Genomic DNA, 27,547 nt, shown 5'->3' with positions numbered 1-27,547 from the left:
GGGTCAGTAAATTTGCAGATGATACGAAGATTGGTGGAGTTGTGGACAGTGAGGAGGGCTGTTGTCGGCTGCAAAGGGACTTAGATATGATACAGAGCTGGGCTGAGGAGTGGCAGATGGAGTTCAACCCTGCCAAGTGCGAGGTTGTCCATTTTGGAAGAACAAATAAGGATGCGGAATACAGGGTTAACGGTAGGGTTCTTAGTCAGGTGGAGGAACAGAGGGATCTATGTACATAGATCTTTGAAAGTTGCCACTCAGGTGGATAGAGCTTGTAAGAAGGCCTATGGTGTATTAGCGTTCATTAGCAGAGGGATTGAATTCAAGAGTCGTGAAGTGATGTTGCAGCTGTACAGGACTTTGGTTAGGCCACATTTGGAATACTGTGTGCAGTTCTGGTCGCCTCACTTTAGGAAAGATGTGGAAGCTTTGGACAGTGTGCAGAGAAGATTTACCAGGATGTTGCCTGGAATGGAGAATAGGTCGTACGAGGATAGGCTGAGAGTTCTCAGCCTTTTCTCGTTGGAACGGCGAAGGATGAGGGGTGACTAGATAGAGGTTTATAAGAAGATCAGAGGAATAGATAGAGTAGACAGTCAGAAACTTTTTCCCCGGGTACAACAGAGCGTTACAAGGGGACATAGATTTAAGGTGAAGGGTGGAAGGTATAGGGGAGATGTCAGGGGTGGGTTCTTTACTCAGAGAGTGGCGGGGGCATGGAATGCGCTGCCCGTGGGAGTGGTAGAGTCAGAATCATTGGCGACCTTTAAGCGGCAATTGGATAGGTACATGGATGGGTGCTTAATCTAGGATAGATGTTCGGCACAACATCGTGGGCTGAAGGGCCTGTTCTGTGCTGTATTGTTCTATGTTCTATGTATGTTCTATATTGATGAGCATGGAGTGGTAGACATTATTTACTTGGATTTTAGTGAAGCATTTTATAAGTTTCGACATGGTAGATTGATTAATAAAATTTGATCACATGGGATTCAGGGAGAGTTGCCAATTGGATACAAAATTGGCTTTAGGTAAGGGGACAGAGGATGAGAGTGGAGGATTGTTTTTTGGACTGGAGGCCTGTGATCAGCAGTGTTCCTCAGGAATCGGTACTGGATCTGTTTTTGTTTGTCATTTAGAGATGATTTGGGTGTGAATATAGGAGGTATGGTAAGTAAGTTTGCGAGATGACACCAAAACTGGAGGTATAGTGGACAGTAAAGAAGGTTATCTAACATTGTAAAAACATTTTGATCAGTTGGCTCAATAGGCTGAGAAGTGGCAGACAGGTGCAAGGTATTGCATTTTGGTAAAACAAACAAGGACAGAACTTATACCAATAATGGTAGGGTCCTGGCTAAAGTTGTTGAACAGAGAGAGCTAGGGCTTCAGGTACCTAATTGTTTGAAATTTGAGTCAAGGTAGACAGCATGGTTAAGAAGGCGTTTAGCACACCTTTCTTGCTCAGTCCATTGAGTATACGAGTTGGGATGTCATGTTGAGGTTGTACAGAATGCTGGTGAGGCCTCTTCTGGAGTACTGTGTAGAGTCTGGTCACCATGCTATGGGAAAGATATTACTAATTTAGAGAGGGCTCCAAAAAGATTTTCTGGGATGTTGCCAAGACTGGAGTGTTTGAGTTATAAGGAAAGGCTGGATAGGCAGGGGCTTTTTTCACTGGAGTGGAGCAGGTTGAGAGATGATCTGAGAGAAGAATATAAAATCATGAGGAACAAGGATAGGGTGAATCGCAAAGGTCTATTCCCTAAGGTGGAGGAATTCAAAACTAGGGGGCATATTTTTAAGGTGAGAAGAGAAAGTTTTCAAAAGGACATGAGGGGCACTTTGTTTTACACAGAAAAGGTTCGTGTGTGGAATGAACTGCCAGAGGAAGTGTGGATGCAGGCACACTTATAACATTTAAAAGACGCTTGGATGCGAACATGAATAGGAAATGTTTGGAATGGTTTGGGCCAAATGCTGGCAGATGGGATTAGTTTAGTTTGGAAACATGGTGGGCGTGGACTAGTTGAACCGAAGGATCTGTTTCCATGCTGTATGACTCTGACTGCCATTTGTCAATCATCAGTGTTAATTTCATTTTAAATTAAAATATATGTTTGGAAGGAAACATTGAGTACCAAAACAGTCACAATACACTGCATTCCTTTATTACTTAAACTCCAAATCAGCTCACTTACATTGCTTCTAACACACTTTAAAAAGTACCACTAAATGTTATTGGCTACAGATGAAGAGCAATTATTACAGGATGATATTAATTTACTTTTTAACAGTTGAAACAATTGCACAGGAATCCTGGAGGTGTGCAGCTGCTTTGCTCCAATACTTTTCTTCTTATAAAAGACATTTTATCATGCGTAGAAAGTCTGTACATTGCATTCATCAGGTCACACGGCCAATTAATTTTTATAGTATATTTGTTCATGGGAATGTGGATGTTGCTGACGAGGCCAGCATTTATTGCCCATCTGTAATTGCCAAGAGACAGTTAGGAATTAACCACATTACCAGGGGCCTGGAGTTACATGCCGGCCAGACTGGGTAATGATAACAGATTTCCTCTGCTAAAGGAGATTAGTGAACCAGATGTTTTTTCCCTAAGTGACATGGGCTGTTTGGTCACCATTAAGCCAAATTTATATTCCATTTGTTTATTGTTTTACTGAATGCAAATTTCACCACGTCCAGAACATTAGCCTGTGGTTCTGGTTTGCTAGTCCAGTGATATTGCCACTATGCTACTGTCTCACCTATAATATCCAACAGCAATGGATAGTTTCGAGAACATAAACAGCAAAAAAAAAGTAAGATTCAATATTTTATAGGTTGTTTTGCTTTCTAATAAATTCTAATATTTACCTTGGAATGTCGGCTTGTTCATACTGGCCATGCGGGGGCAGTAATGCTGGCCTGGGAAGCCATGAATATGCACTTCAAGAGGAACTGGACGAACAGATGGTCGAAAGTTAAACAAACCATTCTAAATTAAACAGGAAAAGAAGTACAATGTTAATCCATATTATTTTAAAGATGATTTAAAGTATAACTTTGATCTTTAACATTCAACTTAAGGTACACAGAGTTACAAACTCAATAAGCAGGCTGGCTCTCCTTTGAAATATATTCACAAGGATAGAGCCTGTTAAAATAAACAAACTGCTGTGAGGCCAACAGGACCCATCCTCATTGCTGAGCTACTTGATTTAAAATGAGGCAGTGTTTTAAGTGCCACATTTGTCCTTAAAGTCTTTGGATTAGGCAAGGGGAGATTTTGTGGCATCCGCAAGAGTGGCAAATGTGATGATCGAGGGTGACATAATTAAGCATATGAAATTTCAACTTCCCGACAGAGATCAAGTCAGAGGCATGTTGTGGTATGCTGAGTATCATGCTGGCATGTGGCAGGTTCATACAGGTAATACATTTGCACAGAGCCACGAGGATCTGTTAGTGTAAAACTGTTTTTATTATGTTCTAACTTCAAGAACTTTGTGGTACTTAGCTCATGATCTGCACCAGTTGAATTTGTAGAATTCTCGCTCAAGTCAATGGATTTCCCTGTTTAATTTTATGGCCAAAGGTGGGAATACAAGAGAATGATAGCTTGCATAGAGGTTTCGTACTGACATGACTGAGTCAGTTTTGAAGGGGGTTGTTGAATGGAATTGTAGCACACAGGCATGGAAGAGGGAGCCAGGAGAAGACAGAGGGCGGCTCAGTGCATGGAAGGGTAAAGTGTCCCGAAAGTGGAGGAGGAGGTCTGGGCAGTCAGTCAAGATAAGAAAATGAAGGGCCTGTTGTAGTGTTACCCAAATGTGCGTCATCTCAGTGTGTTGGCAGGAGGTATACTTCCAGTACTTCCGGTCCATCTACAATGTTTTATTTAGTCTTGCTGAGTGATATTGCACAATGTAATTTACAATACAAGTTACTGAGGGCCAGCTGAGTCTGCATATTAAACCAGGTCTCCCAGAATGACAAGTACATCATCGGACACTAACGTGAACATTACATAAAGAGGAAACAAAACATAACAATATTTAATTCCATTGTAAAGGGAAAATTCATAACCCCAAAAAAATCAAAAATTGTTGGAAAAAACCAAATTGTCTGGCAACATCTGTGGAGAGAAATGCGAGTTAACTTTCCAGGTCCTGTGACTCTACTTTAGGATCTCTGATTCCCAGCATTCACAGTTCTGTTTTTTTTTGTTTAGCAATATCCACCCTCCCCTATTGTCATCTTACACATCAACTGTGAGGCTATAAAACAATTGACTTCTCTGTCAAAGCTTACCTCAACAAATAAAGATGGTGCACACATGAATAAAGTGAAATCAATCCAATGCCAAACGCTTAACGGAAATTTAATGTTGAGAAACCTCTAATAGTATTTGGACTCTCAAGACTTATGGGAATGGAAATGCAGCAGGAAATGAGGGAAAAAAGAAGAGTTTAAGTTACTTACAGTTCCGATTAAGAGGTTGGGAATGGCATGCCCCCAGCCATTGAGAAATTTTATGATACAAAAGGAGGTCTCTGTATTTGTGCTGGCCAAAAGAAAGGATTAGCCAGCACAATTTCACTTCCAGCTCTTGGTACACAACCTTGCAATTTGTGTACTTGCAATTACATTTCCAAGGGCCATGTGGAAAGATAGGGTTTATGTCTATTTCAGAGATAGGACAGAAAATAGATAGGAAATCAACAGAATAACAAACTAGTTCTCTCCCAGTATAATTGTATTTTTCCATTCCATCAAGTCTGGTACTGGGTAATGAACCCGGCCAGGTGTTAGATTTGGAGGTAGGTGAGCATTTTGGTGATAGTGACCACAATTCAGTTATGTGTACTTCAGTGATGAAAAGGGGTAGGTATATACCACAGGGCAAACTTTATAGCTGGGGGGAAGGGCAATTACGATGCAATTAGGCAAGATTTGGGACGCATAGGATGGGGAAGGAAATTGCAGGGGATGGGCACAGTTGAAATGTGGAGCTTATTCAAGGACCAGCTACTGCATGTCCTTGATAAGTAGATACGGGTTAGGCAGAGAGGAAGTTGTCAAATGCAGGAGCCATGGTTTACTAAGGAAGTTGAATCACTTGTCAAGAGGAAGAACACGGCTGATGTCAGGATGAGATGTGATGGCTCAGTTAGGGTGCTTTAGGGTGACAAGTTAGCCAGGAAAGACCTATAGAGAGAGCTAAGAAGAGCCAGGAGGGGAAATGAAAAGTGTTAGCGGATAGGATCAAGGAAAACCCTAAGATTTTCTATAGGTACATAAAGGATAAAACAGTGACTCGAATAAGATTATGGCCAATCAAGCATGGTCGTGGGAAGTTGTGCGTGGAGTCAGAGGAGATAGAGGAAGTACTAAATGAATACTTTTCATCAGTATTCACACCAGAAAAAGGCAATGCGATCGAGGAGAATATTGAGATACAGGCTACTAGACTAGGTGGGATGGAGGGGCATATGGAGGTGGTGTTAGTAATTCTGGAAAGAGTAAAAATAGATAAGTCTCCTGGGCCAGATTGGATTTACTTGAGGAATCTCTGGGAAGCTAGGGAGGAGATTGCCGAGCCTTTGGCCTTGATCGTTATGTCGTCATTGTCTACAGGAATAGTGCCAGAAGACTGGAGGGCAGCAAATATTGTTGTCCCCTTGTTCAAGAAGGGGAGTAGAGACAATCCTGGAAATTATAGACCTGTGAGCCTTACTTCAGTTGTGCGTAAAGTATTGGAAAGTGTTATAAGAGGTAGGATTTATAATCATCTAGAAAGAATACGTTGATTAGGGATAGTCAACACGATTTTGTGAAGGGTAGGTTGTACCTCACAAATCTTATTGAGTTCTCTGAGAAGGTGACCAAACAGGCGGATCAGGGTAAAGCAGTTGATGTGGTGTATATGGATTTTAGTAAGGAGTTTGATAAGGTTTCCAACAGTAGACTATTCCACAAAATACAGAGGGAGAAGATTGAGGGTGATTTAGTGGTTTGGATCAGAAATTGGCTATCTGAAAGAAGACAGAGTGGTGGTTGATAGGAAATATTCATCCTGGAGTTCAGTTACTAGTGGTGTACCACAAGGATCTGTTTTGGGACTACTATTGTTTGTCATTTTTATGAATTACCTGGACAACGGCATAGAAGGATAGGTTAGTTAATTTGCTGATGACACTAAGGTTGGTAGAGTTGTGGATAGTGATGAAGGATGTTGCCAGCCACAGAGACATAGATAAGCTGCAGAGCTGGGCAGAGAGGTGGTAAATGGAGTTTAATGCGGAAAAGGGTGAGGTGTTTCACTTTGGAAGGAGTAACAGGAATGCACAGTACTGGGCGAATGATAAGATTCTTGGTAGTGTAGATAAGCAGATAGATCTCGGTGTCCAGGTATATAGATCTTTGAAAATTGCCACCCAGGTTGATAGGGTTATTTAGAAGGCATAAGATGTGTTAGCTTTTATTGGTGAGGGATTGAGTTTTGGAACCATGAGATCATGCTGCAGCTGTAAAAACTCTGGTGTGACCACATTTGGAATATTGTGCACAGTTCTGGTCACCGCATTATAAGATGGATGTGGAAGCTTTGGAAAAGGTTCAGAAGAGATTTACTAAGATATTGCCTGGTATGGAGGGAAGGTCTTATGAGGAAAGGCTAAGGGACTTGAGGCTGCTTTTGATAGAGTGAAGAAGGTTAAGAGTTGACTTAATTGATGCATATTAGATAATCAGAGGGTTAGATATGGTGGACAGTGAGAGCCTTTATCCACAGATGGTGACGGCTAACATGAGGGGACACAGCTTTAAATTGAGGGGTGATAGATATAAGACAGATGTCAGAGGTAGTTTTTTTTAAAATCAGAGTAGTAGGGAGTGGAACAGACTGCCTGCGCGTAGAAGACTCGCCAACTTTAAGGATATTTAAATGGTTATTGGATAGGCATATGGACGAGAATGGAATAGTGTATGTTAGATGAGCTTCAGAGTGATTCTATAGGTTGGCGCAACATCGAGGGCCAAAGGGCCTGTACTGCGTTGTAGTGTTCTATGCTCTATGTTCTAAGTCATACAAAGCTGAAAGACAACATCCTCAATGGGTTCTTTTCAGCTGAATGATACATCCACTCTTAAATAACTCCATACAGGCCAGTATTCTGTCACTGAGTGATCCCTTATTTAAAGTCTTTGACACTGATCCAGTTTCCTCAGAACCAGCTCTCAGTGAACAGAACCTCTGACACTTCTGTTTTTATCTATCAGCCAAGGTTTCCTGATTGGACTGATTAACAGCCCCCCAAATCAGGGAACCCATATTTTATGGGGTCCACCTGGCTGACCTTATTACACATTCCAGGCCCAACCAAGATAACCAGCCAGGCATGCTGCCTTGATGTTGACTTCTTCTTTATATCCTTGGAATCATGGCCAGGAGGAACAGTTCTTACATAATTTAAAATAAAATAAAATGGAAAATGAGTGAGAAACTCAGCAGGTCTGCAGGCATTGTGTGGAGACAAAAACAGAGTAAACAGACTCTTCTACAGTCCTGAAAGGTCATCGGATTCTCTTGCCACTGATGTTGGCAGACCTGCTTTGTTCTCCAGTACTTTCTGCTTTATTTCAGAGTTCCAGTATCCACAGCATTTCACTTTTATAGGAGGCAGCTCTTATATCGCCTTAAATTCCACCAAACAGTATGAATAGGCTAAAATGAAAGACCTGTAAGATGTGATAAAAGTACGTGGAATGAAATGACAGAGAAGTGAGTATCCGTAGCTTGATGCATCGTGGAAAGAGAGAGCAAATCTAAATCAATGAGATCAAGCATGATGGATGAGCAGGACATGATGGATCCAACATTTCTGACAAGTGATAATGAGAGAGATTAAATTTAGAAATGCTGAGAAATTAGAAAAGAATTTTGGCAGATATAGGTATAAAGTTTGGGCCAGAGGTAAAGATCTTTTTACTACTCATTGATGTGATGTGGCCAACACTGTCTAGGTCAGCATTTATTGCCCATCCTTAATTGCCCTGGAGGTGGTGTTGATGAGCTGCCTTCTTGAATCATGGCTAATAGTGAAACACACATTGCTATTAGGGAGGAAATTCCTGGATTTTCATGCACTGAAATGAAGGAAATATGATTCAGTTTCAAAAACAAGAACAGAAGTAGCTGGAAAAGCTCAGCAGGTCTGGCAGCATCTGTGAAGAGAAATCAAAGTTAACGTTTTGGGTCCGGTGACCCTTCCTCAGACCTGTTATGAGGAAGGGTTACCGGACTTGAAACATTAACTTTGATTCCTCTTCACAGATGCTGCCAGGCCTGCTGAGCTTTTCCAACTACTTCCGCTTTTGTTTTGGATTTACAGCATCCACAGTTGTTTTGATTTTGATTCAGTTTCAAGTCAGGATGGCAAAAAGCTTGGATAGGAACTTGCAAGCAGTGGTATTCCATACAGCTGCTGCCTTGCACTTCTAGGTGATCGAAGTCATGGGTTTGGAAAGTGCTGTTAGAGAAGACTTGGTGAGTTACTTGTAGAATAATACATGCTATTGCCATTGCGCGATGGTAGAGAGGCAGTGAATGTTTGTGATCATGATGTGAATAAATGGTTAAGGGGCTGAATATGGCAGATGGACTTGAACCAAGTGGGTTGCTTTGACCTGGCTGGAGTCAAGCTTCTCAAGTGTATTTGGAGTTGAACTATTCCAGACAAGTGCAAAGTGTTCCATTACATTACTGTCCTGTGCTTTGTGAATGGTGGACAAGCTTTGGAGATACAGGAGTGGAAATTTCAGGATGCCAGCCTCTGACCTTCTCTTGTAGCGCAATATTTATTTTGCCTGTTCAGTTCAGCTTCTGATCACGGGAACCCCTCGGATGTTGATACTGGGGGTCTCAATGATGGTAATGCCAATGGAACATCAAGGGGCAATGATCTGGATGGTCATTGTGTAGAACCTGTGTGGCATGAATGCTACTTGCCATTTATCAGCCCAACTTCTGACTTTATAAAGGTGAGAAAGTAATCAATGAAGCAGGAGGAGGTATTTGGGTGAACATTACTATATGGAACTTCTAAAGTGATGTTCAAGGACTGTCCACAATTACCAACCTGCGTTAGGCCATAGAAAAGTTACAGCATAGAAAGATGTCAGTCAGCCATCATGTCTGTACCAGTTGAATAAAATTGCCACACAGTCTAATCTCACTGAACAACATCTGGTCCATAGTCTTGCAGGTTCCAGCATTTCAGGTGCAGATACAGGTTCCTTTGAAATGGGGTTGAGGATTTCCACAGCAATTTTACAGCAATTTCTGTTTTTGTTTGTTTCAGATCTCCAGTATCCAGTTCTTTGCTTTATTTTCCTTTCCATCATACTCTATTTTCCAACATTTGGCATGCAAATAGTCCTCCATCAGATTAACACCACAATTTTAGATGACCTCTCCACTTCTTTATTAATGATTGAGATTAGATTGTTCAAAGTGGCTGGGTTGCATTTATCCTGGCTTTTGTGTACAGGACATACCCGGGCAATTTTCAACATTGTCAGGTAAATGTAGGGTTGTAGCTGTACTGCAACAACTTGGCTAGGAACTTGACAATTTCTGGAACAAATAGTCTTCAATACTGTTGCTGGAAATGTTGTCAGGGCCCAAAGCCTTTGTAGTATCTAACACCTCCAGCTGTTTCTTGATAATCACATGGAATGAGTCAAATTGGCTAAAGACTGGCCTGAAGGGCTTTTGCCTGAAACGTCAAATTTCCTATTCCTTGGATGCTGCGCTTTAACCAGCAACACATTTTCAGCTCTGATCTCCAGCATCTGCAGACCTCACTTTTTACTTAAAGACTGGCCTCTGTGATTCTGCAGAACCCTGAAGGAAGTCAGAAAAGATCAGTTGGCACTTCTGGCTGAAGACTGTTGTGAATGCTTCAGCCTTAACTCGGCCCTGATGTGTTAGGCTTCCCCATTATTGAGGTTAGGAATATTTGTGAGATTGCCTCCTCCCCCTCTAGTGAGTTGTCCACCACCATTCACAACTAGATGTGGCAGGACTGCACAGCTTAGTTTTGATCCATTGCTAGTGGAATCACTTAGCTCTATCACTTGTTGCTTAGCACAGTTACTTTTATTTCACAGCTTCACCAATGACAACTCCTTATTCTTATGCATGGCCCTGCTACTGCATGCCTTCCTGTTCCCTTCTTTGAACCAAGTTTATATCTCAAGCTTTTTTATGATTCATTTGTGGGACATGGTATCACTGGCTGGCCAGCATTGACAGCCCATCCCTATTTGCACTTGAGAAGCTGGTGGTGAGTTGCCTTCTTGTATCGCTGCAGTCCACTTGCTGTGGGTTGACTCACAATGCTGGTAGGGAGGAATTCTAGGATTTTGACCTAACAACTGTGAAGAAACTGCAGTATGTTTCCAAGTCAGGGGGGTGAGTGACTTGGAGGGGAACTTGCAGGTGGTGGTGGTCCCAAGTACCTGTCCTTCTAGATGGAAGTGGTCATGGGTTTGGAATGTGCTGTCCAAGGATCTTTGGTGAATTTCTGCAGTGCATCTTGTAGATAGTACACACTGCTGCTCCTGACTGCTGGTGGTGGAGGGATTGAATGTTTGTAGATGTGGTTCCAATCAAGTAGGTTGCTTTGTCTGGATGGTGTTAAGCTTCTTGTCTGTTGTTGGAATTATACCCATCCAGGCAAGCGGGGAGTATCCCATCACACTCCTGACTTGCACCTAATTGATGATGGATAGACTTTGGAGTATCAGGAGGTAAGTTACTCGCTGCGGTTTCCCTAGTCTCTGACCTGCTGTTGTAGCCACTGTGTTTATGTGGCGAGTCCAGTAGAGTTTCTGGTCAATGGCAACCCCAAGGATGTTGATAGTGGAGGATTCAGTGATAGTAATACCCATTCTATGTCAAGGGGGAATGGTTGCAGTGGGGTGATGGTCATTGTCTGGCATTTTGAGGCACAAATGTTACTTGCCACTTGCCGGCCCAAGCCTGGTTATTGTCCAGATCTTGTTGCATATGAGGAAGGACTGCTTTAGTATCTGAGGAGTTACAAATGGTGCTGAACACTGTGCAATCATCAGAGAACATCCCCACTTCTGACCTTATGACAGAGGAAAGGTCATTGATGAAGCAGCTGAATATTGTTGGACCTAGGACATTGCCCTGATGGACTCCAGCAGAGATGTCCTGGAGCTGAGATGACTGACCCTTCACAACCACAACCATCTTCCTTTGTGCCAGGTATAACTCTAACCAGAGGAGTGTTTGCCCCCTGATATCCACTGATTCCCGTTTTGTCAAGGATCCTTGATGCCATACTCGGTCAAATGAGGCTTTGATGTCAAGGGCTGTCACTCTCACCTCACCACTGGAATTCAGCTCTTTTGTCCATGTTTGAACCAAGGCTGGAATGAGATCAGGAGCTGAGTGACCCTAGCAAGATTAGACTAAGGGTGATGCTGGACCATATGACTGGAGCTGGTGGCCCATAAAGCAACTCATGGATGCTCAGTCTTGAGTTGCTAGATCTGTTCAAAGTCTGTCCAACTTACTACAGGGATAATTCCACAGAACACAATAGAGGGCAATCTCAATATGAAGGTGAGACTTTGTCTCCACAAGGATTGTGTGGTGGTCAGTCTTGGCTATGATGAGATTAAATATTTTTCCCTCTTGTTGGTTCCCTCACCATTTGCAGCAGACTCAGTCTAGCAGCTATGTCATTTCGAACTAATCAGTTTGTCAGCAGGGGAGCTGCCGAGGCACTCTTACTGGTGGACATTGAAGTCTCCCACTCAGACATTCTGTGTCCTTGCCACCCTCAGCACTGCCTCCAAGTGCTGTTAACCATGAAGAGGTACTGATCCATCAGCTGGCATGGGAGGGAGTTGGAGCCAATGATATTAGGTTGGGGGGAGGGCTAGTGGTGCAGTACATGGTAATGAGCAGGAGGACTCCTTGTTTGACCTGATGTTGTAATTTATGACTGCATGAGCATGACCATTTTTGGCTAGTCAATAGGACAGTTTTCCCAATTTTGGCACAAGCCCGTATATATTGGTGAGTAAGACTTTGCATGGTTGACAGATTGGATTTCCTGTTGTTGGAAATTTGGTCAATGATGGATTGACCTTCCAGTGTCATTCCCTTCTTTAGACTTTGCAGTAGCTTGATACAACTGGCTGCCACTTCAGAGGGTAGTTGACATTCAACCATATTGCTGTGGATCTGGGATCACAAAGGCCAGAGCAGGCAAGACCATCAGACTTTACTTCCTAAACGCCATTAATGAACCAGATAGGCTTTTACATTATTTGATTGGGTTACATGATCACCATTATGTTAACATTTTTAATTTCATATTTTACTAAATTCAGATTTCACCATCGTTATGATAGGATTTGATGCCAGATCCCCACAACATTAACCTAGTTGCATGTCAAGTGTACATCAGTATGATAATTCCATTTTTAAACTGTAAAGTATTTATTGTATAAGCTGTGCCTACTTGCACCGAATGCAGTACACTATAAGCAGAAATGGCCAAATGTCCTAAGCATTCATGCTATCAGTTTTCTTTGAGGTAATAAAATCAAGGCCACAGAAGCTTTAAAATGACAGAAGGCAGTTTAGTGTTAAAATGTGAAGTGAGTTATACAAGTTCTGTTAAAAGATACATGGCCTCAGTCAAAAGATGCATTTTTATTGTTCACTGAAATGCACCATCAGTGATATAAATGACAGGCGCATTCTTCCATCACTGTCAGTTGCAGCTTGCAAATCATAGACTGGGTTCGGCAATGTACCATTAGATATGTGCTCACAAAGTGCACAGACACATATAATTCATTTGGCATTAGCCCATGATCTGTAACTGCTCCCTATAGTCTAATGATTTTTTTTCTAATATTGTTCTTACCTGTCGGATACCTAACCAGTCAGCAAGGTCTTTGGCATTTGCCAGTGCGGTCGATAGCCCCACTATCCTCACAGGGCTATCTGTGTGAGAGGAGATGAAACTAGTTCTGGACACAATTACTTCCAGCACAGGACCTCTTTCATCCCCTGAAAATAAACACAATTTATGCTGTTGCATTATTTTTAAGCAATAATCAATTTTATAAGCAACACTAATTATTAAGCTCAGATTAAAAAAAAATTCCATGCTTTCAACAGCAGCAATGGCAAATTATGGTTCTTCAGTTAATGTGAAGTACATTGTTACAAAACAATACAGTAAGGATACAAATTGTGTTAAAATAATCACAATTGTAGTTACAATCCACGGTAACTTGTAGTCGGACGCAAACACGCGGTTGACGGAATGAAGTGCAAACTTGAGAGCTTGGAATTGTTTTCCGCTCTACGACAGAGGAATGAATTAGCTGTTTGATGAGCATCTGGTAAGTGGGTGTGGTCTATTATATTCTTAAAATTTGAAATTTTACTGCAATTTGTGAAATATTAAGAAAATATAAAAACAGTGACATTAATAGGTGAATAATATAACTAAGTAACTAATCATTAAGTTTGGCAGGATACGTGATATGACAATGTGTAATAAGTTAATTGTCATTACTTTCACCAAAGTTAATCTAACTACTCTAGTTTTTTTCTAAATATTTGTTGGATGTTAGCTATCTTAATAGTCATTTTAATCAACTTTGAGGGGGAATCCTACAGGAGACCGAGTGACATGGCTAAGACAAGATGTATATCACACCGATTTTCCAATGAAGTATTCAATATATTTGCTATATTTCCTTGGGTTCTTTTAAAACGCAGAGATACAACTCACAGGGACAAACATTTTATCCTTTGGAGTTTGAATAGATTTAAAAAACTTCTCTTTTTACTTTAGATATGGTCATACATTTCTAATCTCAGCTGAGCAGTCTCTAAGACAACAGTATAGAAGTGGTAGAAATATTGATAAGCCTTCATTCTGTCTGTGTGCTGCACCTCTGTGGTAGAACTGCTCCTCAGTATGTCTTTCTTCCTCAGAATAATTTTTATAAACATCCTCTCGATCCCATCCATTACCAGCATGTCCTTTACATAAAAGGCTGAAAACTGCTCACAATATTTCAAATGTGGTCTGACCAGAACCTTCTTAGTCTTAACAGTATCTAGACCTCTTGAAATGATTGCCAACGTTGCACTTGCTTTCCTAACTGCCAACTGAACTTGCATGTTAACCTTAAGAGGTGCCAAACTAGGACTCCTTAAGTCCATTACTGCTTCAGATTTCTCAAGCCTTTCCCCATTTAGAAAATATTTTTACGCTTCTCTTCTTTCAAATGAAGTGCATAACGTCTCACTTTCCCTACATTGTATTCCACCTGCCACATTGTCTGTTGAAGTCCCTTTACGACATCTTTGACATGACCTGTACTTCCACCTGTCTTTGTAACATCTGCAAACCAAGCAACAATGACTTCAGTGAAATTCTACATTGTTAATGTATAATGTGAACAGTTGTGGTCCCAACACTGAGCCCTGTGGAACTCCATTTGTCACTAGCTGCCATCCTGAAAGAGACCCCTTTATCCCCTCTTTCTGTCTTATGCCAATCAGCCAATTCTCTATCCACACCAATACCTTGCCTCTAGTACCATGGGCTTTCATTGAATGGTCTCCTGTGCAGCACCTTTTCAAAGGCCTTCTTGAAGTCCAAATAGATCACACCCACTGGCTCTCCTTTATCTAAATTTATCATTAACACCTCAAAGAAGTATAACAGATTTGTTAGGCGTGATCTCCCCTTGATGAAACCATACTGACTCAGCCCTATATTATCATGTACTTCCAAATACTCCACAATCTCATCCTTAAAAACGGACTCTGAAATTTTACCTATGTCTGAGGTCAGTCTAACCAGCCTATAATTTCCCATCTTCTGCCTGCCTCCCTCCCTCCCTTCCTAAACAGAGGCATTGCATTAGCCATTTTCCAGTCCTTGGAACTTTCCCCGACTTCAGTGATTCCTGAAAGATCACTGCCAATGCTTCTACAATCTCCTCACTATCTCCTTCAGAACCCTGGGTGGAGTCCATTACTCCAGTGATTTATCCAGTCAGCTTCAGTGGTTAGCACTTCTGCCTCATAGCACCAGGGATGCAGGCTCGATTCCAGCCTTGGACAATTGTCTGTGTAGAATTTGCATGTTCTCCCACGTCTGCATGGGTTTCCGCTATGTGCTCCAGTTTCCTCCCACAGTCCAAAGGGATGTGTAGATTTGGAGGATTGGCCGTACTACATTGCCCTGTCATGTGCAAGCTAGATGGACTAACTATGGTAAATATTGTTTTTGGGTGGGATGGCCTTTAGAGGATCGCTGGTAGTCGAATGGCCTCTGTCTGCACTGTAGGGATTCTATGAACATCTCTTTAATGATGGCCATTACACTTACCTCTGCCCCTGAATCTCGAAGTTCTGGTATACTACAGGTATCTTCCACTATGAAGACTGATGCAAAGAACTTATTCAGTTCCTCCGCTATTTTTTTGTTGCCCTTTACTACCTTTCCAGCTTCATTTTCCAGCTGTCTAATGTCTACTTTTGCCTCTTTCTTACCTTTGAATATCTAAAAAATAAACACACTTGCAATTTTTTTTTAAATTACTAGCTCGCTTCATCTCAGGAGATCAGAATGCAGAATCAATTGGGTGATGATGAGGAACAGCAAGGGAAAGAAATAGTATGGAAAAGTAGGGAGAAGTAGGGAAAATGATTATATGTGGTCTGCAGGCCTGGTAATAGTAACCACAATGTAGGAGAAACTATAGAAGAAGCAATTTGGGTACTTGTGGTATAAAGAGTTTAATCTACATATACATGGAAAGATCAGACTATCAGTCGTAGCCTGGATGAAACATAGAAACATAGAAAACAGGAATAGATTATTACGTCCTTTGATCTGATCTGCCATTCAATATTATTATGGCTGATGATCCAACACAGACCCTATTCCTGGTTTCACTTCATAGGGCTAAAGAGATCAAAGACTAAGAACTCTATCTAACTCTTTGAAAACATTCACAGTTTGGCCTCAACTACTTTCTATGGCAGAGAATTCCATAGGGTATGAGGAGTTCATAGAATGCTTTTGAGGTAATTGCTTAGAACAGTGTGTTCTGGAACCATAAAAAAATATATGTTTGACATGATTTTGTGTAATATGACAGAATTAATGACCCATGTAGCAGTGACCAAAACTTTTACATTGCAATTTACATTGAGAGGACGAAGAATGGGTCTAAGACTAATTCTTTAAACTTGAATAAAGGTAACAATACTGAGACGAAAGTTGAGCAAGCTGAAGTGAACTGGTATTCTAGGCTAGGAAGTGGATCAATAGAGATACAGTGACAGACATTCAAGGGGGTATTTCTGAATATTCAGATAGCGGTTCATACTATAAAGAAAAATTCCAATTGGAGGACCATTATCTGTGGTTTACTAAAGTAGCCAGGGAAAACATTAAGCTTAATGAAAATGCGTCAATCTGGAAAATAGCAGGCCAGATGATTGGTCAGAATATAAAGAAAAGCAAAGTTGCAAAGACACTGAAATCTGATTATTTCATCCATTTGAGGCGTACAATTAATAAAGTCACTTTAATTTTCTATGGGGGACCAGAAAACTAAAGTCATTCTCACATGTGCCACCTCAAGTAGATGACATGATCAGATTTCAAGTAAGTTGGAACATGCGTTTTCCGTTTATTTATCTTCTATTGCCGTCAAGACTGCAGATCAATGTGCTTGTATAAAATCATCGATGTGACCTTAACAATTCAGCTTTTTGTGCTGATAGTACTTGTATTTGTAGGGGTGAAACCCATACATATAAAGGAATAGGATACTGGTGCATAGTATTTCGTACATCATAGGCAGGGAATCTTTAGTAATAGAGAAAAAAGAGGTGTCATCACCCATGGAGCAAGGCTATCGCAGAAAGTTTCTATTCATCACCTGTGAAGGCAAGGTGATTCGGTCTCAGTTATTCAAAGCAGTTAACAATGAGGAGTTTGTGATATTATTATTTCATAGTCTCTTGGCAGCTCTTTTCAAATTTGGATTCTAAATACAATTCCCAGCAATAAACTAAGATCTTAATCTCAAATTCCATTGATTTGATGTAATGAAACAGGAATCAGACAAGCATAAGATGCAGTTTATATAAACTAGTAGCATGCCAAAAAATCTAATGCATGCTTAATGATCTTTCTTCTCATTTGGCATTGGCTACCCACCCATTACAGGCTGATTTAATTAATTCTAGCAGTCAAGATTTCAACAGCCCAGCCATATATTCATTTGTTTCACAAGTTAGGAAATTTCCAAGTTCAACTGTCTTTCTTGAATTAGTTGTTTGTCGCTGATTCATTGGAACTGTGATACAGTCCAAATCCAACACATGCATGTCTTAGTTTGATGTAATACTATGATAATCAGTTTGCAATGTTCCCAACAATTTATCATTCCTCACTTCTGGCACATGGAACCTTGTTAAATTGATAGATAGGTCCCTTGATGTTGCCATGGAAATCCTCCCCTGGATTTCCACCCTTGACCACTGAAAGCTTTGAGCTTTCAGAAGAACATACTAGCTATTAGAGAGCCACTGTACCCTAAACCATTACCGTCACTGTAGGAGAGATACCCACTCCCATTTCAGAACAGCCACCTGCCTCCACCTTCTTGGGACATTAGCCTACACTCCAAACACAGCCCACACTCTTGTACAGATCTCTATCGATCCATACTCTGGAAGAGAACTCTAGCCCCTCACAGTCTTCTACAGACTAAAATTCATACTCCAGTACTGATCCTCACCCTAGTCAGGTACACACCAGGATCACAGTCCACACTCAAGTAGACAGTTCGGTTCCACCTCAGTGTAGACTTCTACCACTTTCTAGAAGACAACCCTGCTTCTATCTTAGCCCAGTATAGAACCTTACCCTTATTCTAACAGATTCTTCAATTCCCACCACATACAACATCCATTCTGATACAGACGTCAACCTGAGCCCTCACTCATATACAAATTTCTACTCCATCTTACTTGGGGTTTTGGGCTTTTTTTCACCTCCACACTTTATGAACTCAGTTTCTTGCCTTGGTATTATGGAGGATATTAAGTGTGTCAACCTGTTGAGAGTATGATCAAAAGCAGCCAATGGTCTCCTACATGGCATCAGCATAATTAGACGCAATAACTCCTCCAGATCCTCCAATCATAGGTTCCTTCCCTGCCAGCCTTGCTGCTCTTCCAACCATTGATCCAGTGTCGAAAGGAACAAAGACATACAGGGAGGGAATCTCTGACTGAAGGAATTGATGATGCTTGCATGGCAAAGACAGAATCGCTGATTGGAGGACTAGTTCCATCTCTCTCTCTCGCTCTGTCTCAATCCGCTTGTCTAATTAGAACATGCAGTCAACTTCTGCATTGAGTGATTTACAGCAGAGTTGCATTTTCATGCTTTTGAAAAAGAAATTCCCGTATGTTGAAGTAGCCCAGCTTACAACGTTTATTTGAAATAAATCTGTCAAACAGCAAAAATTTCTCATCCTGCTTTTTGGGTTGAAAAGACATGATTAAAATTCAGGGGAGGAAAGAATGTATAGAATTAATTAACAAAACTAATATATCTTGCAATGCTTACCTAATAAATGGATCTCATCAATAATGATGATTGACACTTTCTGGACATAGCTTCTATTTTGCCAACTTCTACTGATACCATCCCATTTCTCAGGGGTTGTGACAATGAGGTCAGCTTTTGCAATTGCTTTCATGTCTGGAGTCACATCTCCTGTCAGCTCCACGACACTAAAGACAGATAAATGCTATTATTCCCACAGAAGTCAAGTGATAAATGAAGAACTGGAGGCAATCAGCTCCATATACTTTTGTTAGCATTTATTCATAGAATACACATTTCAAACATGCATCACCTAACCCGTCCCTACTTGCAGTTTGACCCTAATTATATGAACCCCTATTTAACATCGACCAATGAAAATAATCAACACATAGCAAACAGATTCTGCTCTCTTCCTTTAAATAAAAATTAGGTTCAATATATAATGAAGAAACAAATAAATCAAAAGACCTCCATATTCTACACAAAGAATTACATTGTGGCCTTCTCCAGGGCCTCATTTAATTCCATCTACATTTCTTGTAGTGAAACAATCAGGCAGTTTATAGATTGTTCATTTAATTCTAGAAATGTCGTTTATTTCATGTTGGCAAGATCAATCCATGACTTTTTCAAAGTACTTTGTGAAAACATACTCCCAAAACAAAGAACCATGATACAACAATAAATGAGTTAACATTAATATTTTCAGCATATTCTGGATGAAGGGCTCAGGCTCAAAATGTTGACTCTCCTGCTCCTCAGATGCTGCCTGACCTGCTGTGCTTTTCCAGTACCACCCTTTTCAACTCTACTATCAGCATGCTAAATACACAAAATTTCACTTAAAGTTTTTATAAGCATCCATTAATTACCTCAGTATAACTTAGTATTTTGGTAAAGGAAGTGGTTTTTATCAAATCCTTTTATATCCTTGGCATTTCCAACCAAAAACATTTTATACTCTACCCATCAGAATAATTATGAAACCAACTACATTTGAATACTTGTCAAGGAGGTTAGCATGAAAAGGTTATTAAACATGACTGACTTCATGTTCCTTGGTCATTTGTTAAGCCATGTACCAGCCATGATCTCACTGAATGGCAGAGCATGCTTCAGGGTCTGAAAGGCTTACTCTTGTTCCTATGTCGAAAAGTGTGGTGCTGGAGAAGCACAGCAGGTCAGGCAGCATCCGAGGAGCAGGAGGGTTGACTTTTCAGGGTTAAGTCCTTCATCAGGAATGGGGGCCAGACACAGAAGTAGAAGGGTGAGGGTGGGGCAGGTGGAGGGGAAGGCAGCTGAGAAGGCGATAGGTGGATGCAAGTGGAGCGGTGATAGTGATAGGTCAATGGGGAGGGTAGAGCAGATAGGTGGGCAGGAAGATGGACAGGCGGGACAGTTCAAGAGGGCAGTGCTGAGTTGAGGGTTGGGTCTGGAAGAAGGAAACTGGTGGAAACTGAGGCGTTCTTCCTCCAGTCATTGGGTAGCTTGGATTTGGCATTGGGAGTAGGGCCAGGACTTGCTGATCTTTGGTGGAGTAGGAGGGGGAGTTGATGTGGTTGGCCACAGGGCAGTGGGGCTGTGGGGCGCATGTGTCCGAGAAATGTTTCTTAAAACACTTTGCAAGTTGGCGTCCTGTCTCCCTGATGTAGAAGAGACTACACTGAGAGATTAATTCTGTGGAAGATAGCATTGAGTTCCTGCGAAGCATTTGCTAGCTCTATTGGGATAGCTTTGGACAAAGTTAGGGGGGAAAAATGTGGTGCTGGAAAAACACAGCAGGCCAGGCAGCATCTGAGGAGCAGGAGAATCGATGTTACGGGCATAAGCCTTTCTTCAGATTCCTGAAGAAGGGCTTATGCCCGAAACGCCGATTCTCCTGCTCCTCGGATGCTGCCTGGCCTGCTGTGTTTTTCCAGCACCACATTTTTCAAGTCTGGTACTCCAGCATCTGCGGTCCTCACTTTCTCCACAAAGTTAGAGGGGTGTGGCAACCAAGAAAGAATAAAACAAGAGAATACCAGGGCTTGCAAAATATTCAGGGATACAGCTGGCACTCACATAGAGAATACCTTAATGATCTGGTCTTGGTGTGTGGGAACAATTTCAAACTTTGCAGATGACACTAAACTTGGAGGAACTGTAAACTGTGAGGAAGACAGTGTTGAACTCTAAAACAACATTGACAAGTTACTGGAGTGTGTGGGTAGGTGACTGATCACGTTCAGTGCAGAGAAGGGTAAGGGGATGCACTTTGGTTGGAAGAACATTGAGAGACAATATTAAATAGTGGGTACAATTCTAAAGCGGGAATAGTTTCTCCCTAAGCAGAGGGACCTGGATTAATGTGCACAGATCATTAAAGGTGGCAGGACAGGTGGAGAGAACAGCTAATAAAACATAGTATGTTCTTGGCTTACTGAAATGCTGCCAAGAACAGTCCTGGGAGCTCAGACACTGTCTCCAAATGACTGACTGCCTGCCCTTTCTCGCCCCACACTTTCTCTGGAGTTCTACACAACGGTGTACCCTCAACACCCCTCTTCCCGAGATAACCTTTCCAACATTGCCTTGTATAGGGAAAAGGCGGAACCTGTCAAGACATTTAGCAAAAAGTTCTATATGTGGCTGTGTTTGTGCACTATTTGGAGACTCATCTCCCACAAGGCAGCAGCAATCTTGTTGTTGGTGTCCAGTCTGGCTGCCCCAGAGAGGGGGCGGGGGGTGGGGGCAGACGGGGGTTGGCAGGGGCCTGGAGGTATTGGACGGGCTGGTGGAGGACGGGGTTGGGAGTCGGTCAGGGGTGGGGCTGGGGGGGTTTGGCTGCTATGTTGAATGGGGTTGGGAGGCGGCCAGGGGCTCGCGCAGGATATGCTGTTGCCTTGTCTCCCAAGAGGAAACCGGAGCACCCGGAGGAAATCCAAGCAAACATGGGAAGAATGGGCAAACTCCACATAGACAGTCGCCCGAGGTGGGAATCAAACCCGGTTCCCTGGCGCTAGACTTAACAGAAAACTTCGAGCCCTAGAGAATAGGCATTTAATCAATTAACCAAATAATCAATTATCCAAACAAAATAGTGCCTGCCCATCTCGTTTGGGTAATCAAGGCTCCTCTGTATTAAAGAACAAGAGGGCATGGATTTAAAGTGACGTGCAAATGAAGCAAGGGTAATGTGACGAAAAAATCTTTTTCACACAGTGGCTCAGTGGTTTGCGCTGCTGCCTCACAGCGCCAGGGACCTGGGTTCGATCCCACTTCAGGTGACTGTCTATGTGGAGTTTGCCCATTCTCCCCGTGTCTGCGTGGGTTTCCTCTGGGTGCTCCAGTTTCCTCTCACAATCCAAAGATGGTCAGGTCTGGTAAATTGGCAATGCTAATTTGCTCATAGTATTCAATGCATTAGTCATTTACCCATTAGTCATGGGTAAATATAGATTAGGGGGATGGTCTGGGTGGGTTACTCTTCAGACGGTTTGCATGGGCTTGTTGGGCCGAAAGGCGTGTTTCCACAGTGTAGGGAACCTGATCTAATCTACTCAGGGTATAGAATGCACTGCCTGGAAATGTGGTGGAGGCAGGTTCAATTAAAGCATTCAAAGGGGCATTGGATAATTATTCGAAAATTACATGCAGGGATTGGGGAAAAGCAGGAGATTGGAACTAGTTAGCAGAACCAATGAAGGTACAATGAGCAAATGGCCTTCTTCTTTGCAATAAGAATTCTGTGATTCTGGAGCTGACCATTACACAGTTGTAGGTACTTATTTAATGGAGATACACATTCCAGACATGCACCTCCTAATCCAAGCTCAATACTAGTCTGTTTCTATCCAATAGGAGTGCAACTAATTCCCTAGTTAATACTACCACCTGCTAAAAATTAAATACAATTCAGATATAATTTACATCATGGACATGTCATTTGCAAGTTAAAAGATTCAGCAATTATGAATACATTTTATTTTGTGAATTAATCTTGTGAGCTTGATACTTGGTCAAGTTTTAAGAAAGTATCTCAAGCTTTGGACATTTGGAGCTGGGTACTTGGTTGGCATTATACTAGAAATTCAAGACTACAGCGAGGTTACGTTTTGGATATAATGCCCACATGTACACCTACTTGATTTAATTCTACTCCAAACAACAGCAAAAATGTGCAGTTGATTTGTTTCACCACTGAATACTTCATTCGATAAAAAAAAATCCCATTCAGGTTGATGCTTACTTTTTACCCAGCTTTTCTGTAATCCTGACTTTCCAATCTTCAATTCGTTCACGGACAAGTGCTTTCAGAGGAGCAATGTAAACGGCCTAAAAATCATACAAGAGTTCAAAGGTAACAACATTAAGCTTCAGGAGTCAAATTCCCGAACAAATAACAGGCAATAAAAACTCAAAACCTAAGTTTCAAAGAGGGCAAAAAATATTTTTTGAGAGAAAGCTTTTATGATAAACCTTCTCTAAGCCTTTATAAAAGTGTAACTTAAATAACTCAAACAAATATGCGACTAAGAGACAAACTTAAACCCAAAATTACCTTAGATGTTGGGTATTTGTTGAAAAGGCGAAATATCGCTAGTTCAGCTGCAACTGTCTTTCCAGACCCAGTGGGAGCTCCAAGCAGTACATTACAGTCAGTATGATAGAGGGTGTGAAATATCTGAGTCTGGATTGGGTTGAAGTGTGTGAACTTGTACAGTGCCTCATACTCTCGATTTCCCAGAGCAGTGATGGGCAATGGCTGCAGGTCAAGCAATTCTATAAAGCACAAAAAATTCAAGCATGTAATATCTATGAATATACACATGCGACCAGCCAAGATGGAAACAAGCTGATAATGTCAAAAGATTAAAAGCCCTCTTAGGATACAAAAGACAAAGTTTGAATTGCAATGTCTTTATTCAAGAGAGATGGACTAAAAAACAAAAAATCAGACAAAATGTTTCCCGATTTGTTTGGGGACAGATACAACTCAACATGAACACTTTCTTTGAGCAAAATACAAAATGTTTTTCTAGCTAAATTGTTAATATCATTATGTAGCACTGGCATACAACATGTCTTTTTTTAAATGAAAAAGTTAATGAAAGCCAATCACTGGAAGCAATGTCTGCATTGGAAGTGTGATCAATGCAGTTTTGTGACCAAATGCAGCAGCCAGTATGCAGACAGCAAATTGCCACAAACAGTAAATAAATGACCAGACATTGTTCAATTAATGCTTCGAGGAAAGATTATCTGGCGCTTATATGACCAGATAATGCTAGGCAGGACATCAGAAGAGCACATCTTCCTGCTTCTCTTTGCAGAGCACCCATTTAACTGCATAGATAGGAACGTAAGTTTAATATCTCATATGAAAGGTGGCATCTTTGATAATCTATCCTTTCTTGCTACTACAGTGAAACATCTGATGCTAAGTCCTGGAGCAAGGCAGAAATCACAATCCTTTCTGACTCAGGAGTGACACTGTTGTCACTTTGGTCTAGCACGGGCTATGGTCACTATTCATGTGAACCTGGGAGCAATCTCATCTAATGTCTCCACATTTGCTTTTCCTGTTAGAGTCAATGGAAGGTGGTGCAAGTTCGAAATGTGACTGATTTTCAGTTCTCTGAATGCTGCTTGCTGAGGCCACTTGTAAAGGCTTTGATCATCAACCTGAATGAGATCAACTAGCAGCGCTGTATTGGATTGAAGCTGGGACCAGATATGCATTGATTAAACTACTGAGCCACTTAGAGTGCTGAGCACTATTGAAGAGTATCTTCAGTCAACCAACAATGCATTAGTTGGCATATCATAGCTATATTACCGGTATGAGGTGGATGTCTCTCTGGCAAAATCAAATGCTGAAAGTTTATTATGCACACAGCTTCAGCTCCCAGCCACCGATCAGACACAGCCCGGATATAGTACTGAGAGGGCAACGGCTCAAAAATAGGAATGGTAAATACCAGCAGCTGTGGCTCTTTGGACAAAACCTACAAGCAATATAAAACAAAACAGAAAATGAAGTACTTTGTCCACTCTCAAAATGCCTTGAATTTGCAAGTGTCTATTATTCAAACTTCCAAGAGAAAACAAAAGACTTGCATCATGCACAAAAACAGTTCATAAAGATTCTCATCTAGAGTACAGACATTCTGTTAACTGCATATTTGTCCTCGTGACCCATCTTGTTCTAATGGAAATCTCACCATATTGATGCTCTGGTTATTTTGGGTAAAGGGTGAAAACAGATACTGTCATAATAAGACACATCTATTTGAAAACCTGGATATAGCCCAAAGTTTTGAAGATAACTTATGATTACCATGATTCAACTAGGTGGAAGGCACTCAAAACATAGATCCTGACATTTAGCGTTCCAGCATGGACTTGGAGAAATTCTGCCGAGGTGTCTGATCCACTTTCATTGAAGATGCGAAATTTTCTAGCTAATACATAACAGTACATGGCTCAGGACAACGAGTGAGGGCTTACAGGTTCCTGGATGTAGAGGTCCTTGTGGACGAAGTCCAGAAGAGGACTGATTCTTCTTGGAATCCTCTTGTCACTTTGGTCTAGCACTGACTATGGACACTATTCATGTGAACCTGGGAGCAATCTCATATCAATAAACACATCCATTTAGATCCCATCTACCTTCCCTTGAAAAAAAACTGGAAATGACATCATCCATCTTAAGGAACCAATACCTATAAACAGAGAGGCGGGACATACCACCAGCACTTCACCAGAGACTCTTACTGACGCTGTTGCCTAGTATGGTGACGAAACGTCTGAAAACAATCCTTCAAACTCAGCAAGCTAATTTACAGACTTATATTGTTCCTCAGTTTTAGCTGTGATTCATTGGAGCACTGCAGCGTGCTAAGGATAAACAAGTGTGCACGCAAGCAGGCCATTGTGTTAAAATGACCGGCTACGGGAAGGTCAGGGTCATGCTTGTGCAAGACTGGAGGTGTTCTGCAAAGTGATTACCCAGTCTACGTTTGGTTTCTCTAATGTTGAGTAGGCCACATTGGGTGCAACAAATACAGTACTCCAGATTGGAGGAGGTACAGGTGAAATGCTGCTTCACCTGGAAAGACTGTTTAGGCCCTTGGATGGTGAGCAGGGAGGAGGCGAAGGGATAAGTGTTGCACCTTATACAGTTACATGGGAAGGTGCAGTGCAGAGTGAGGTTGGTGTTGGTGGTCAAATGAATGGACTAGGGTGTCCCGGAGGGAATGATCCTTGCAACATGTAGACAAGGGAGTGAGGAGAAGATGTGTTTGGTGGTAGTATTTGCTGGAGTTGTCTGAAATGGTGGAGAATGAACCTTTGAATATGGAGGCTGGTGGATATGATGGCAAGGGGGACTCAATCACACAGTTGAGTGATGGGAAGGGACAAAGGCAGAGGCACGGGTGATTGGTTGGATGTGGTTGAGGGCCCTGCCAATCATAGTGGGTGGGAAACCATGGTTATGGAAGAAGGAAGTCATGTCAGCAGCAATATTTAGAATGTGGCATTATCAGAACAGATGTGAGATAGACGAAGGAACTTGGAGAATGCGATGGGGTCCTTGCAGGACATGGGACATGAAGAGCTGTGGTGAAGGTAGCTATCGGAGTCAGTGGCTTTGTAGTGGATGGCTTGCAGTGGACAGTGTATTCCCCAAAATGAAGACAGAGGTTAAGGAAAGGAAGGGAAGTATTGGAAACGGACATGTAAAGCTTAGAGAGGTGGAATTTGGAGGCAAAATAACCAAATTTTTCAAGGTCCTAGCAGGAGCATGAAACAGCATTGAAATAGTCTTTGATGTAGTGGGAAAAGAGTTGTCAGAGGGGGTCAGTGTAGGATTGTTACACATACCCTACAAGAAGACAGGCATATCTGGGACCTGTGCAGGTGCCTGTAGCTACTCCATCTCACGTCTGCCATTTTAAAGAATTCAGTGGCTGAAAAGGCTCAGCCAGGCAGAGAAGAGTAGTGGTGGATGGGGAATGTTCAGGCCTCTGGTCAAGGAAGCAACAAGGTTCCCCATGGGAGATTGATTAGCAAGGTTAGATCTCATGGAAGACAGGAGAACTAGCCATTTGGATACAGAACTGGCTCAAAGGTAGAAGGCAGAGGGTGATGGTGGAGGGTTGGTTTTCAGACTGGAGGCCTGTGACCAGTGGAGTGCCACAAGGATCGGTGTTGGGCCCTCTACTTTTTGTCATTTACATAAATGATTTGGATGCGAGCATAAGAGGTACAGTTAGTAATTTTTCAGATGACACCAAAATTGGAGGTGTAGTGGACAGTGAAGAAGGTTACCTCAGATTACAACAGGATCTGCACCAGATGGGCCAATGGGCTGAGAAGTGGCAGATGGAGTTTAATTCAGATAAATGCAAGGTGCTGCATTTTGGGAAAGCAAATCTTAGCAGCACCTGTAGACTTAATGGTAAGGTCCTAGGGAGTGTTGCTGATCAAAGAGACCTTGAAATGCAGGTTCATAGCTCCTTGAAAGTGGAGTCACAGGTAGATAGGATAGTGAAGGCGGCGTTTGGTATGCTTTCCTTTATTGGTCAGTGTATTGAGTACAGGAGTTGGGAGGTCACGTTGCGGCTGTACGGGACATTGGTTAGTCCACTGTTGGAATATTACGCACAATTCTGGTCTCCTTCCTATCGGAAAGATGTTGTGAAACTTGAAAGGGTTCAGAAAAGATTTACAAGGATGTTGCCAGGGTTGGAGGATCTGAGCTACAGGGAGAGGCTGAACAGGCTGGGGCTCTTTTCACTGGAGCATCAGAGGCTGAGGGGTGACCTTCTAGAGGTTTA

At 41.8% G+C, this 27,547-nt stretch overlaps 1 protein-coding gene across 4 annotated transcripts in view; it reads right to left on the bottom strand.

The window, feature by feature from the left end:
- Positions 1-27,547, bottom strand: part of ascc3 (activating signal cointegrator 1 complex subunit 3) — a 556,691-nt gene that overhangs the window by 151,762 nt on the left and 377,382 nt on the right. For 3 of the 4 annotated variants that reach the window (XM_060849581.1, XM_060849588.1, XM_060849596.1), the window contains exons 24-29: positions 24,544-24,712; positions 23,266-23,486; positions 22,954-23,039; positions 18,744-18,910; positions 12,987-13,132; positions 2,884-3,004 (exon numbers count right to left, since the gene is read on the bottom strand). In XM_060849581.1, coding sequence (XP_060705564.1) covers positions 2,884-3,004; positions 12,987-13,132; positions 18,744-18,910; positions 22,954-23,039; positions 23,266-23,486; positions 24,544-24,712 — 910 coding nt within the window. Of the gene's footprint in view, positions 1-2,883; positions 3,005-9,847; positions 9,917-12,986; positions 13,133-18,743; positions 18,911-22,953; positions 23,040-23,265; positions 23,487-24,543; positions 24,713-27,547 lie in introns of those variants that run through there. The other variant, XM_060849604.1, reaches the window with a different exon arrangement.

The sequence above is a fragment of the Hemiscyllium ocellatum genome, chromosome 3 (genome assembly GCF_020745735.1).
Source record: "Hemiscyllium ocellatum isolate sHemOce1 chromosome 3, sHemOce1.pat.X.cur, whole genome shotgun sequence".
Classification (NCBI taxonomy): domain Eukaryota; kingdom Metazoa; phylum Chordata; class Chondrichthyes; order Orectolobiformes; family Hemiscylliidae; genus Hemiscyllium; species Hemiscyllium ocellatum.
This window is presented reverse-complemented; position numbering and strand designations above follow the sequence as displayed.